This window comes from Peromyscus maniculatus, chromosome 7 (assembly GCF_049852395.1).
Source record: "Peromyscus maniculatus bairdii isolate BWxNUB_F1_BW_parent chromosome 7, HU_Pman_BW_mat_3.1, whole genome shotgun sequence".
Taxonomy (NCBI): Eukaryota; Metazoa; Chordata; class Mammalia; order Rodentia; family Cricetidae; genus Peromyscus; species Peromyscus maniculatus.
Genome location: NC_134858.1, coordinates 20585254 through 20600109, shown reverse-complemented (window position 1 = coordinate 20600109; position 14856 = coordinate 20585254). Strand labels below are relative to the sequence as shown.

Genomic DNA, 14856 nt, shown 5'->3' with positions numbered 1-14856 from the left:
TATAATTTAAATTTACAGGAATAGCACATGTATCCCAACAAAGAAAACAAAAGCCTTATTTGGAGAGCAAACCCTAAGTAAATGAAATTCAACAATGTGTTTGTGCCTCTGTTCTCAAAAGTACATGGGAATGGTACTCCAGTATAAATGTGGTTAAAAAAAGCAACTCACTATCCAAGAGACATGAAGAATATCAAGTGGGAAGGTTGAGTGAAAATGTAAAAGCACAATGTTAACATTTCCAGTCAGTCCTTCTTGAAATAATTGTCATAAATACTACTCTGGAATAATGTTCATTCAGGTTTTAAGGATTGTCTTCTTGTTCTTATTTTACACACTTCTTATGTTCATTTATAACTAACTGTGAACCAAATAGTGTCAGGACCTCTGCTTTACTGATAATTTATGACATTCTAAATTCTATCTATAAGAAAGTAAATGTGACCAAAATGGTAAATGCCACTGCAGGCCACAGAGCAATGGTCGATTTCACAGTATCTGAATGCACTTTGAGTGTGCGGTCCACAAGGCATTAGCCATTCTCTCTTTTTTTTTTTTTTTTTTCAACCAGTATCACTACTTTTCCTTGAATATTAGTGAAAGAATTGTATAAATTGAGACATCAGCCATCTCTATAAACAACTATGCAATATTGTAACTGATTACTCAGATGTTAAGCTAAAGTGAGCATAAAAATATAGAGACTTGGGTTTTTTAAAAACTAGACGCCTTTTTAACTGGAAAAATAAGCCTTAAAACTGTCCAGAAATGTTCTTAAAACACAAATATAAAATTGCTGCAATATCTGATTACCAGCTCTACTACATTGAAACACCTTTTAAAGAGTTACCCACTAATTTTTATTTTCTAACAACCAATTGACATCCAAGTGTTACTATGAAATAATTACCACACAAGAAAGGAAAAGACGATCATACCAAAGTCAACTAAGTTCAAGTTTGTAATAGGATAATCACTCCTAGTCTAGAGAGAACCTAATCATGCCTATTAAGAACAATCTAATGATATCTAATATCTTGTATGCTAATTTTTTAAAATAAAATTTTTAAATCTAAAAAAAAAAAAAAAAAAAACTGCCTTAAACTCCAGATGAAAATGTAACAGATCTGTTCCTAAATACTCTAACATGGAAGGTAAGGAGTTTTATTTAGTAGTTAAAAAACTATCTAAAATTGAATAGTGGCTTCATGCTTTTTTCACTAATTCATACCAGCTCTTTTAGTTTAAATAAATGAAGTATGATCTAGAGAACACTTTTCTAGTGCTAATAAAAAATACATCATATTTGCTATTAGGTGAAAGAGGACAGTACACACAGAAATCATATGAACACACTGTCATTAACACAACACATGGAAGTATTTGGAATAATAATTCATGGAGTTGCAGTAGAAAAGAACATTCTTTAATGGTATTCTTTTCTATCTTAAACACTTACGTCATTTAACTTAAATTTTGTTTATAAGGTTGCAAATCATTGTATATTTTACCTGTTGGTCTGGAATAAGAAACAACCACATTTCCTTCTAATTCGGATGGAAGGTAACTTCTCTTCAGGTAAACAGAAAATGCTACTATGCTGGTCATATCTGGTGCTATAGGGAATATGAAAATTATACATAAGTTATGTGATGGATGCAATTATTAACAATAACTAAACTTTTTAGAGCATTTACTACATACCAGGTACTTCAAAAAGCACTTTAAACAGCCACTTATATAATCCTCACAGGACTACTGTAAGGTAGTGCCATTATCACTCCATTTTTTAATTATGAGGTGTCCAGAATACAGAGGTAAGGACCAAGGTTCCGCACTCTTCAATCCTGCATCTCCTTCCCTGGGTCAACAGGCAGAAAAAATGGGTCGGAAAAAAAGGGCCAGAAAACCTGGGGAGACAGTACTCTGTGGTGGCTAGAACAAAGTTTGAACGGGATTGGATACAGATGATGTCAGCAGCTTTACAGACTGTCCTGTCCTCCTGTGGTGGTGCATGGGCTGCCTACCATTACTACAGAGCCTTTAGAGTTTACCTAGAACAAAAGTTCTTCATAATAGTTTTTAGAAAGATTAATAGGGCAACAAGAAGGCTCAGCAGAGAAGGCACTTGTTGCCACACCCAAAACCTGAGTTCTAACTCCAGCAATCACATGGTAGGAAAGAACTCTCTCTTGCAAGTTGACCTCTGACCTCCAGACATGGCAAGCACATACACACGGGCACACATAAAAAAAAAATGTTAAAAGTTAAAACAATAATGGGTAAAAGAAAACACAAGAAAAAAATTAAAAAACTTGTACAAAAAAAAAAGATAAATTGGAGATACCATTTAAAAACAGAAAAGAAGCCAGGCATGGTGGCACACACCTGGAATCCCAGCACTCTATAAGTTCAAGGTCAACCTGATCTATATAGTGAGTTCTAGGACAGCCAAGGCTATGCAGAGAGAGTCTGTCTTAAAAAAAATTTTTTTTTGAAAGAAAATTTAAAAAGTTAACTAAGAGATCATTCTCACTGGACTAATGGCAACGTATAAGAGGTTCATATGGAATTCTATACAAAGAACTCTTAATAATCACCATTTATGTTACTGTTTTTTTATGTTATTAGATACTTCATATAATTTCATTTTCTAACTACATCTTCCAAACAATGCTGTCACAGAGATGTCATTATTCTCTGCTTACCAGTTAAAGTAGCAGGCTCTAAGTAGTTACTGAAATAGTCCACCCAAATCATACACCAAGTAGTATAGGAGTTAAATTCAAATATGGGACAAATCTCAAGCCAGTACTCTGTCTTCCAATGGTACTGATTCACTACAGCTGTCACTAGAGAAACACCATTAAAGGAAGACTTCCAGGGCTGAGGACACAGCTCAGCTGGCAGAGTTCTTACCTTGATGCACGAAGCTTCAATCTCTAGCAACACACACACACACACACACACACACACACAGAGAGAGAGAGAGAGAGAGAGAGAGAGAGAGAGAGAGAGAGAGAGAGAGAGAGAGAGAGAAGTCTTCCAAATTCTAGTATTCAGATACAATAACAGATACAGCTAGTTAAGGAATATACTTACAAATTCATAATCTAAAAATTATTCATCAGTAATCATATGTGATACAAGGTGGGGAAATATCTGTGAAGGAATGCCACCACTTATTTCCCAGGAAGATCTCAGTGCTCCTTAGAAACCTCCCCCCACAGTAAACATAGGACAAACAGGAAACTTACCCGTGAAGTCAAAGGTAAACTGATCACAGGTCGATACTAACGGCGGTTGCACATAGACTGATAATTTGACTTTTTGCAACACCACTCGATTCTGCAGGGAAATCTAAGGACACACAAATTATTAATAATATTAAATTCCACTTTATTCAAGTTGACAAACTACTACAACCAACTAAAAATCATTAACAAATAATTAAGAAACCTGGTAAAACATGAGTAGGTTTCTAACAGTTCACAGCAAAAAAAAAATTCATAACAGCTAAAGAGTATAAATAGGCCAAATGTCCATCTCAATGGGCAATCAGAGCGTGGTCTATACCACAAAGTAACATTCAGCAAAAATAAATGAAGCTGACACATAAACTTTGAAAAATATTAAGTTTTAAAAAAGCTAATCACAAAGAATCACATACAGTATAATTCTATTTACATAAAAAATATAGCTCCCCTTCCCCTGCAAGGCCCAGGAGCCACTTCAGCAGAGGGAACAGAAATACTTTAAGAACCACAGGTTGGGAAGACAGAAGCAAAACAGTGTCTTTGGACATGGCGGGACCACTGCACCCATAAACTCATGGCAGGTGTGGTTATCTGCACACGACCTGAGTAAGACCAAGCCAGTCAACACTCCAACATGGAGAGGCAAGGGGCTCACAAGGTTCCACCCCTAGTTCAGAAGAAATTGACCGCTAATGACTTCTGAGGTGTGGAGAGACAGTTTTCCTTAGGGAGGTAGGTTGAGAATGCTCTGGTGGATGGCCCCAGATCCCTGAGTAAATGGGCAGTACAAACTAAACTTGGTGACCTTTACAAAACAAAGACTACAGAAGTTATGGGTGGGCAAGGATCAGGGAGGACTTAGGGATAAGAGGAGGTGAATATGATCTACACTGTATAAAATCCTCCATGAATTAATAAAAACATTATATTAAAAACTTATCTGTTATATAGACAAACCCTATCTCCAAAAAAAACTCCAAAAAACTTTATTTAAATTTTTAATAAAATAAATAGAATGGGCAAACGCTACAAAAAAATTATATAGATTGACACTTGCTTCAAAATAAAAGAGATAACAGGGACAATCAATGGCAATTGTCATTTCTTTTAAGGGGTCCAGTGTTCTAAAATTAGATGGGGTATGGCTGGCCAAATCTGCAAAGATTCTACCAATCACTGTGTACCATATAATTATATATAGTGATGTCTCAGAGTATCAGAGAGAGAAAACAGCTGTTCTCATCTGTATTGAAAAACTGCATAATGGCATAAATGTGTTTGTTCTTTCCTTAAACACACTTATACTATTGTGGATTATTTATCTTATTTAGTATCAGTATACTTATTTTTACAAACGGCAATTATTCTGATAATTTCCTCACTTGTATGGATTTAATTTTACCCTAGGGCATATCAAAGCACTGCATTTTCTTCTGTGGCTAATCACAAAATTACTATGATATAACCAGTTCTAGACACCATCAAAGAATAAGGGTGTTAACTACTCTACTCCTGAGGGATTAAAATTCCAAACTGCTGATCTTACTTGGTGATGCTAAGAAATTCTACCCCTGTAAACCCAAAAGCTAAGATCTGTGGGATAATAGTTAGCCCAGAAGAAGGAACAGGTATGGGGACAGGAGGTCAGGATGTCTCACTCTCTTCTGAAGAGGGTGTTGGTAACAACATCAGACCCGAGCATCTTCACTAGAGTACAGTGCCATGTGCCAGTGAGGGCATCAAAGAATGAAACACCTGCTTTGCATTGGGTATCTTCTCTCTTTGGTTCTGATTTCCTATGAGTTTCAGCCTCTTGGAATTGTCTGTGTAAGATGACTTCTTCTAACTATTAATAGACAGCCAAGCACTACTAGTCTGTGTGGTAGGGTCACTCAGAATATCTGGAGGCAAACTCAAGGGCTGAGACTTTTATACCTCCTCGGGTGATCCTTATATACAACCTGGAATCAGCAGTTGGTTGAAAGTGATTCTTCCTTTGCTACAGAGCGGTTCAATCTAGTTAGTAGATTCTACCATATGAGGTAGACACATACCGTTGTTAACTGACATAACGCAATGATGTCTTTATTATGAAGAAAACTAGTTTTGCTCTGTCTCTTACGTAAAAGGCATGCAACACTTGTCCCTCAATTACACAAATATATTAATGTAAAATATACAAAAATGTATAATTGGCCTACAAACATAATGTGCATACAATTAAAGTCAGCAAATGTTATGTATTGATTTTAAGTGACGTATTCTAAACAACCTAAAAATAATCCAAACAGCAATGTTTTGAGATGTAAACTAATGTTTTTAAGAGAAAATTATTGAGGCAAATACATATGATAAACATAGCAAAAAAACAATGTATCCTGGAATTTTACTATAAAAACCCTGCTAATGCACAAGGCATCTGGCACACCAGAAAGAAAACTTCCTCAGTGATGTCTGGCTGGCCACTGGGACAAAACCCTCAAGGTGACTGTGGCAAAAAGAAGCTGTGTAAGTGGCACACACCAGCATCTTTCAGAAGGCTAGCTGGACCAGTAAGTTAACAGGACACAATTAAGTATTCCTCTATTAACAACAACACAATGTCCTCTGCATACATATAATTAAATGTAATAGCCGTAGCGACTTTTCTATATTCATAAAGCATGCTCGTGAGTGATTTGTGTGTCTTATCTCTCATAATCTTCACAGCTGTGTGAAATAAGGACTATCACACAGCATCCTACAAGACAGAAAACCACGGTGCCGAGAGCTGAGTAGTTCTTCCTGAAGCCACTAATTAAAAGGGAGAGAAATGTAACTAAACTGCTCTCTGCCAAAAGCCAGGGCCGGACCTTCACACAGCAGTGTTTAAATCGTAACTTTATAAATGAAAAGGCTCCCATTTTACATTTCAGAAGTTAGTGCAGAGAAAGTAAACAACGTGCCCACGCCCACTGAGGCCATGGGTACTGGAGGGCTGCAAACCGCCCTCAGGAGCATCACGTGAACCTGAGAGACAACTCCCTGAAGTAATAACAAACTGTTTGGAAAGGAGCAGACATCCTGACTCTGCTGGCATAATGGTGGTGGCTTAGACAGAAATCACACAGTCTCACATTGTTACAGGGTGTGCATCTGGGTTAGATGAACAACCATGATAGCTCCCACATCAGATTTATTGAATCCAACAATGGTCTAGGCACTTTCAAAGCACAAATCAAAGAGATATGACAAAAATAACTACAGTAACAAAGAATAGTTGTTTTTGAGCCAAAAAGTGAATTAAAGACTTGGCTAAATCATAAACCTCATATTTTAAAAGGAAAATAATTGTAGAATATTAGGGAGAAAATATAAAACGTTAATACAAGAACTTTCCATGCCATTTTCTGATTCTAAAGAAATAAAATATAATCCTTAGGAAATATAATACCAAATGTTTACCCTAGGTATATAAATACGACTGCCAGGCCAGGTATGAACAAGCACTCTGCCTGTTGCCTGGAGCAGATGGTCACGCATCATGCACACATACTCAAGGTAGCCACATCTTCATTCATTTGGAACGGATGGAAAAATTTTCTCAATTAACTGGATTTATTATGATGGAAACTTTACTGGGTATATATCTTGGCTGCTGCTGTTATAAAAGGCCATAAGGAGAGATTTACAGCAGAAATTTGTATAGAGACTATCAGACAGGATCAGAAAATCATCCTGTCTGCTGTGTAAGTCTGGCCCATGTCATATGACATTGCATGTCATGGTCTCTCCTCTGCTTTTATCATGGCAACGAGAAGAATTGTGACCGAGGCATGGTCAGTGTAGTTAATGCAGAGAATGTTCCAGAACTCGTGTCATCGCTTTAAGGTGGCTGGTACAAACGAAAGCCTAGGGAAGGTGTGGGAGGGAAAGGTGTGTTCACTAATAGCAACACCTCCTGTTGGATGGTAAGGGTGGGGACGTGTACGGTGTGATCTGCTTTGGGCACAAGACTTCTTTTGGCAATGAGTGAGAGCCTTGACGGTCACATGACTGTGTCTGAACAATGCCATTACACAGATCTAAAACAGCTTCCCTACACAAACATATAGGTCATTCCTGCACCTCTGCAGTTACTTCTTTCTTAAGTCTTTGATTTCTTGCCACTAATGCCTTTCCAGAAGAGTCTGCGATTGGGGAGGGGCAGGGTGGCTGGAGAAAGACCACCCTTGTTTCCAATGGCAAGGATCCAGAAACGTTAGCTTAGGAAACTGTTGTAAGATTGGGCTCCCTTCAGCCTTACCAAAGATCTCCACACTTGGGCCACCCGCTGGGCCAGTGTAAGCGAACACAATTGCTAAAGCCTCCTACCTTGTCAAGCTTCTCCAAGGACAGCAAGCTAAAATCTGAGGGAACAGAAAGTCCGCCAAGTTTTGACTAAGTGAATCGCCAAGATCCACAACTTTTCCTGGCTTCTAAGGTCTGGACAGTGATAAATATTTTCAGCTTAATAACGTGCTGACTGATTACCACACTTTAAGTGCCTTAAGAACATTCCACATTTGAGTTCTAGCTCTGAAACTCTACAGTGACAATACTGAAACTCTTAACCAAAACTACATCATTCATGTTCTATTTTTCCAGGACTATCAATTTGTCATTACTCTACTTTATAGCCTCTTCATTTCATATTTTCTTGCCATAAATGTATCCATTTAAAGCTAATGTCATAGCAAATAAATGCCTGAGAATTCTTTTAAACACATATGTAATCATAATAAAAGAATGATTTTCTTAATATACATGTACGTCTCCATACATGATGCTACAGGGACTGGCTTATAACTGGATGGTAATAACACAATTTCTTTATAAGACTTATAAAGACTTAAGTCTTATAAAGAAAACTTTTTAAGTGACAAAAAAGTCTTATAAAGAAAACTTATTACTAGAAAAAGGAGCCCAGGTCATGCTATGTTCTTAAACAAGGGAGGAGAAAAGCCTAACACATTTTTGTGTATATATGATTTTTTCTACAAGTGTAATTATAATTTTATAGCTGACGGGAACAACAAAGGTTTTCTATTTGCTACCGAGATTGAAGAAAACTCCAGATTTTAAGCATGTACTTCCTATGGCAGTAAACGAGGAAAGCAGCAGGGACCAGAGGCTGGAATACCCAATGCTGCCTGCCCACTGTCGTCTAGAAGTGGTACCTACCTTCACTGTGATGGACGGAACGGAGTCAGCTCCAACTTCAACATTAGTGGCTTGCTGCAAACAGAATTGAGAAAAGTTTTCCTACTGATTTCAACAGCATTAGAACTGAGTGAATATATTGGATGCAACAGACATTCTCCACCATCACACAGAAAGCTAACTGAAGGGTTCATCACACAATAGTCTAAGAGTCCATAGGACATTTTGGAAATGTTCATGTAGAAAATCATGAACAGTATTTAAAACCCACTCATCAAAAAGGGAAGAAGAGTTAGAAAAGCTAGTTCACTTTAACACTGAAAATATTAATGCTACTAACTAGTTCTTTATATGGACAAATCTCTCCTTGCAATTCCCATAGAAACATTATGATATACCATTATGTAAAAAGCATGCTTTATTCAGGTTAATAATTTGTAACTGAGACATGTAATTAATGATATACTGAGTAACCTTACACCTGGAAACTAAACATGCAAGTGCATTTTTCTTTACTACATCTCATAAAAGAGTTCAGTGGGTAATCTATCACCATTAGCTTGGTTTGCCTGGTCCTACTGCTTAAAGAACTTCTAGCATAATAGAGCAAGGCAAAGATTTCCTTATAATGTTATACAGTGTGAGGGGAAAATACTTACTCTTTAATAGAATAAGACCAAGAGGGCATATATTTTCTAACAATATGCATATGGATTCCTGTGGAACAACTGAGACTATAATGACTGTGCATGGTGAATAAATCAGATCTATTGTACATTTTATTTGGATTTTTATGCAAAAAACACTAACTACTTCTAAATAGAGATCATTATGATGCCATGGGCATCTGAAGAATTAAGAGCTGAGAAATTCACATTCTACTTCCAACTCCACAGGAAGTCCCATTGAACCCTGATAAAGCTATAAAGCTGTTCCCTGAGGAAGATGAGACCATGGTGCTTGTCTCTACTGCAGAAGATCCTATTCCAATAGAAAAATTTACTTCTGTTTCAGAGATTTGCACTTTCATAATAATGATTAAAAAAATATTAATTCAAGCTTTCTGCTCTAGTACTATGTTACCTAAAGCCAGGAAATAACTTCACATTTGCCCACAGATTTGCAGGAAACACCTCCTGTTTCCTTTTCAACCCATGTCTAAACACCTAGGCATTTCGAGGACAGCAGTATCTGGGGAACATGAAATCATAGCAGAGAAATGACTGTAAGAAGACATCATGACTCCACAGCCACATAAACTGTCGGGCTAATTCGTTCCATCAAAGTAAGTATGATAGTCTAAAAACAGTTCTTAGACAGGAAAAATACCAGCCAAGGCTATGCAGAGAAACTCTGTCTCAAAAAAAAAAAAATACAGTAAGACAGAGAAAATGAATCAGGAAATACAGCAAGACAGGGGAAATGAATCAGGAAGTACAGCAAGACAAAAGAAATGAAGCAGGAAGTACAGAAGACAGAGGAAATGAAGCAGGAAGTATAGCAAGACAGGGGAAATGAAGCAGGAAGACAGAAATAAAACAGGAAGTACAGTAATACAGGAAATGAAGCAGGAAAAAGACATGAAGGAAGAAGAATAGCACTCAAAGTTACCAATCAGGGAATATATATTACAATGTAGAGTCCAAAATGTTCCTAAAGACAAAGAGAATTCCTCACTCCAAATAGCCTATGTTTCAGAGAGCCTAGAAAAAACTCTACAAGTTGCCCAACATAGCGGAAAGGAGTCATTTCCACAGGGAGAAAATGTGTGAACATCTGTCAGCTAACTAAGCTCCCCTCCCACCACACTCTTCAGGTGGGGTGAAAACAGTGTCTGCTGAAGGGCAAACCTTTCATACAGAGCCTCTACTGTGTGAGTGAGCTGGGTCAATGCTTCTTTCATATTATGTTCCTGCCGCTTTTAACTGCACCTAATGTACTATACCATAGCAACATTAACATGGTTTGTACCATAATTTGAGTTGGCTGGTTATACAAAAGTTAATCTTTGAAGGCTCTGACAACCACTTGCTATATTATGCTATGATACTTAAATAGCAAACACATTTCCAAGGCAAAATTACATGATGATATCAACGCTAAATGCAGAAAATGTCCAAGTTCAGTCACTTAACTGATCAAGTTTGGACAGAGATACATAGAAACTTAATGAATTCCATACAAACCTCAAGCAATGAGACATGATTACACACAAAAACGTGTTCTATGGAAGAATAAACAAGGACATGGAGTAATAGTCCCTTTCAGCCTTCCTGTTTCTCCATTTTAATCGGTCACAGAGCAAACAGATACAGAGCACCCAATACCCAGCCAGTCCGAAGCGTACGGCGGTGAGCTAGATGAGTAGAGGGTGTGGGATGAGGTGGTGGAAGTGATGTTGGAAAAGAAAAATGTGATTGATGATGATGACAGCGGTAACAACTCAACAAAGCAGAGTCTAGCAGAGGGAAACGATTTCTGGACCCACTATCCGTGTATACTACACCCCTGCCCTCGTTACTACTGTGACATGTGAAAGACTATAAACCATCAAACCTGGACAGGGACCATGCAGAAGCTTTACCTCATTAAACTTTTGTTCCAGAGTTACTTATTTCTACTTTATGTGTGGGGGTGAGTGTTTTGCCTGTTTGTATACACTGGTGCCCACAGAGACCAGAAGAGGGCCTCAGATCCCTGGAAATAGAGTTAAGGACCATAATGAGCTGACAGTTGGGGGATGAGAACCAAACGTGGATCTTCTGAAAAGGCAGTCAGTGCTCCTAACCACTGAGCCATCTCTCCAGCCTCATCCCATGCACTTTCTAAAAGATCAGCAGGGACAGGTTCAGTAACACGGTACTGAGAAGAAGGCTTAAGGAACTTTCTGCCCCCTCACCTCTCCCTCCTTTTGTAAACAAAGCCTGCCAAGACACTAAGAAAACAGAGTGAGCGGTTCTCAATCTCTGGAGGTCAAACGACCCTTTTACAGGGTCACTCATCAGATAGCCTGCATATCAGATATTTACATTACAATTCATAGCAGTAGCAAAAATTACAGTTATCAAGTAGTAAAGAAACAATTTTATGGCTGGGGTCACCACAGCATGAGGAACTGTGTTAAAGGGTCGCAGGATTAGGAAGGTGGAGAACCACTGGTCTAGAAAGTAACAAACTCTGAAATGTGTTATCATCACATGAGTGCCTACCAAGAAGCCTAGAATTTAAATCAATTTGAGCACAATTTAAAATACATAAATATACCTACAGACACAGAATCGAGGCTAGAAGAGACTACTGCGGACACTTTCAAGTCCTCTTCTCTGTCAGTCATGGGCCAAACACCTGTAATTAAACAATACATCTAATCATAAAGTAAAATGCGCTGTGTTTATATCAAAAACCAAATTGTAAATGCTCATGAGTCAAAAATACAATGAATTATAGAATTAAAATTTTATGCTAGTTCTTTCCTCAATAAGACATTGAATAAAAATTGTCTTCCTCCAGTACTACCTAAGTACTGAGCAATAAGCACCCAGTTCTGAGAATTGTAGTTTTTTCCCTATTAGTGAAAGCCTGAACTAGTACAACCTATTGGAAAGTAACTTGGCTATGACTATCATGACACAAAATGCAGAGATCCTCTGACTTAACAATTCCACACCCAAGAGCTTATCATGCACAGGCATGCCCAAGGAGGGTCTCTGTTATTAATAATCAATAAAAGATGAAACAATTTAACTATCTATGTATCTTCATAAGGAGATGATTAAATAAAATATGAAATATCCATATTATCCAGTGGTCCAGAGCAGTAAGAATTTCATAAACCCATGTGAACTAACATGAAAGGACTCAGAAATACTTCTTAATATTTTAAACAGTAAGATGTATAATCTAACATGAACATATCTGTGTAAAAGGTGTAAATAAGACTTAATATTTTTAAGAAACATTCAAAACTCCGGATCTTTGAGTTCAAGGCCAGCCTGGTCTACAGAATGAGATCCAGGACAGGCACCAAAACTACACAGGGAAACCCTGTCTTGAAAAACCGGAAGGAAGGAAGGAAGGAAGAAAGAAAGAAAGAAAGGGAGGGAGGGAGGGAGGGAGGGAGGGAGGGAGGGAGGGAGGGAGGGAGGAAGGAAGGAAGGAAGGAAGGAAGGAAGGAAGGAAGGAAGGAAGGAAGGAAGGAAGGAAGGAAGGAAGGAAGGAAGGAAGGAAGGTTCAAAACTCAATAAGGCTGATGGTCAAAGAGACGTGCTTTCCATACTTAACCTTTTAGTAATGCCTGAACTATTTTATCACATCCATATGCCATATGTACATACATATCACACACACACACACACACACACACACACACACACACACATACACACACCACATATAAATACATATACCACAGACAGACTACATGCACATACATATACCACAGACATACCACCAACACATACATATGGTTTAGCAGGGGTTTACTGTGTCCCTCAAAGGCTGTCTCTTTGAAGGCTGGTCTTGGGTTCTATAGGGCTAAGGACTGGCAGCATCTTTAAAGGTGAGGTTTGGTAGGAAGTCCTCCAGTTACTGAGGGCACTGCCCAAGGAAGAAACTGATGCAGCATTCCTGTGGCCCCAGTTCGTTCTGACAAGAGCCTGGTTAGGAACAGGGCAAACCTGGCCCCTCCCTTCCCCCTGGGTCCCTGGTTTATGATGCACAGTTTCCCTTACACGTACTTCTGTCTCCACCTCGCCCGTTTCTCTGAAGTACTACTAAACACAAGCCAGTCTTGGCTTCATGCCCTTGAATCTCTCATAATTGTTAACTAAATAAAACTTTCCTTCATAAATACTCAGCTTCAAGCCTTTTGTTATAACACAAAGTAGACTAACAAATGCATACTATTTCAGTTCCCTAATTTTAATGTTTATGGTGCACAAAGAAATATTACAAAAAGTAAGTTATCCTAAATAAGAAACAAATTATATTTCTAGATATGCATAAAATACGTATGTATTTATGTATGGTCACACAAATATGTGCTTAAGTAACATATTTTAAGTAATAAATATGTGCATACACAGTCATCCATACCAAACAATTGACAGTCAACATCCACTCTCCCTCATTTCTCTTTGTGGCCAGCACTATTGTGTGGAAGTATTCAACTTCACCACAGAAAAAGGTTCCTCCCCCAACTCCAGGTTCAAATTTAATCACAGTGGTTGTTTTAGATGTGAACACAGCTCTTAATAGGATGACCAGTGGTATTGGGGTTGGGCAGTGGAGACATGCTTTTATGAGAGCTGTTTCTCCCTAGAAGGGGGATTCTGAAGAACAGCCTTCATGTCTGGAAATCCTAACTGCACACAATACCTAGAGCATCTACAGCTACCCAAGATCTTTAAAAGGAAAGGTCCACACATGCTGGGGATGGAGGATAATACCATTGACTTGGGTGTCTCACAGCAGGACTGTCCTAAACCACCACAAGGTGGATCCATCATTACAGCAAAGTCTGAAAAGGGAATTCTAAAGCTAGGAAGGATATAAAAGGCTCTTTGTTGGCCATTTGATAACCATTCTTTGCTTCTTCACTAAAAGTAGCTCCGTGTTGTCCAGAAGGACAGTCATCAGCAAACCCCACGAAATTTTCTGGGCTGTTTTGCAGATTGGAAGGGTCAGTGAGATAAAAGCTTAAGCTGCTCAGGGTGTGGCTTCCAGGAAAGCTCCTTTAGGGGCTGACTCAGCTGCAGATGTGAGGCAGAAGTTCCAGAAGCATTCCTGAACCAAGACATGATGCTGGAATAGAAGGATCAAAGTCCCTGAAGAATTGTGGAGCCAACCCCGAACCGCCTTCTACTGGGCTTCTTTTACAAGAGAAACAAACAAACCTCTCCCCTCTGTTTAAGCTGCTACGTTCTGGCATTCTGTTACGTGTACCCACACACAACCGGGAATGAACAAACTAAGTTCAACTGTTCCGAGCTCTCGGAGACAGCATCAACTAAGCCGGCCCACACATATTCCAAATGGAATACAGACGTATTTATCTTGCCCATGTCTGCACTCTGTACTTATCTGAAAGCACACTTAAATGCCACATCCAGGGCTTCATGAACACACTAGGTAAAGAGTGTATGATAAGTGCTGAAGTCATAGGGAAACCCCATCTCTTGAAAGTGCCCACTGAAAGATATTGTTGACTCCTCCTAATGAAAACACTTGGCAGGATTCATGCTAGCACTCTGATTTTCAAAAGCTTCACCATATGCACAGAAATTATTGCTATAATTTCATGCTTATAACATATATTCCCTATATAACTTACACACATAAAATCAGCTTCAAAAAATTTTATTACAGTAGATATATACACCATGTGTGCAACAAAACATCTTCTTGACACTGGTTTTAG

The 14856-nt window shown here is 38.4% G+C and overlaps 1 protein-coding gene across 3 annotated transcripts in view; it reads right to left on the bottom strand.

Annotated features, from left to right (window-relative positions):
• The window catches only part of Bbs9 (Bardet-Biedl syndrome 9), a 425345-nt gene that overhangs the window by 225295 nt on the left and 185194 nt on the right, over positions 1–14856 (bottom strand). For all 3 annotated transcript variants that reach the window (XM_006991684.4, XM_016009926.3, XM_016009929.3), the window contains 4 exons: positions 11707–11783; positions 8460–8513; positions 3258–3360; positions 1512–1616 (listed from right to left, as the gene is read on the bottom strand). In XM_006991684.4, the coding sequence (XP_006991746.1) occupies positions 1512–1616; positions 3258–3360; positions 8460–8513; positions 11707–11783 (339 nt within the window). The remainder of the gene's footprint in view (positions 1–1511; positions 1617–3257; positions 3361–8459; positions 8514–11706; positions 11784–14856) is intronic.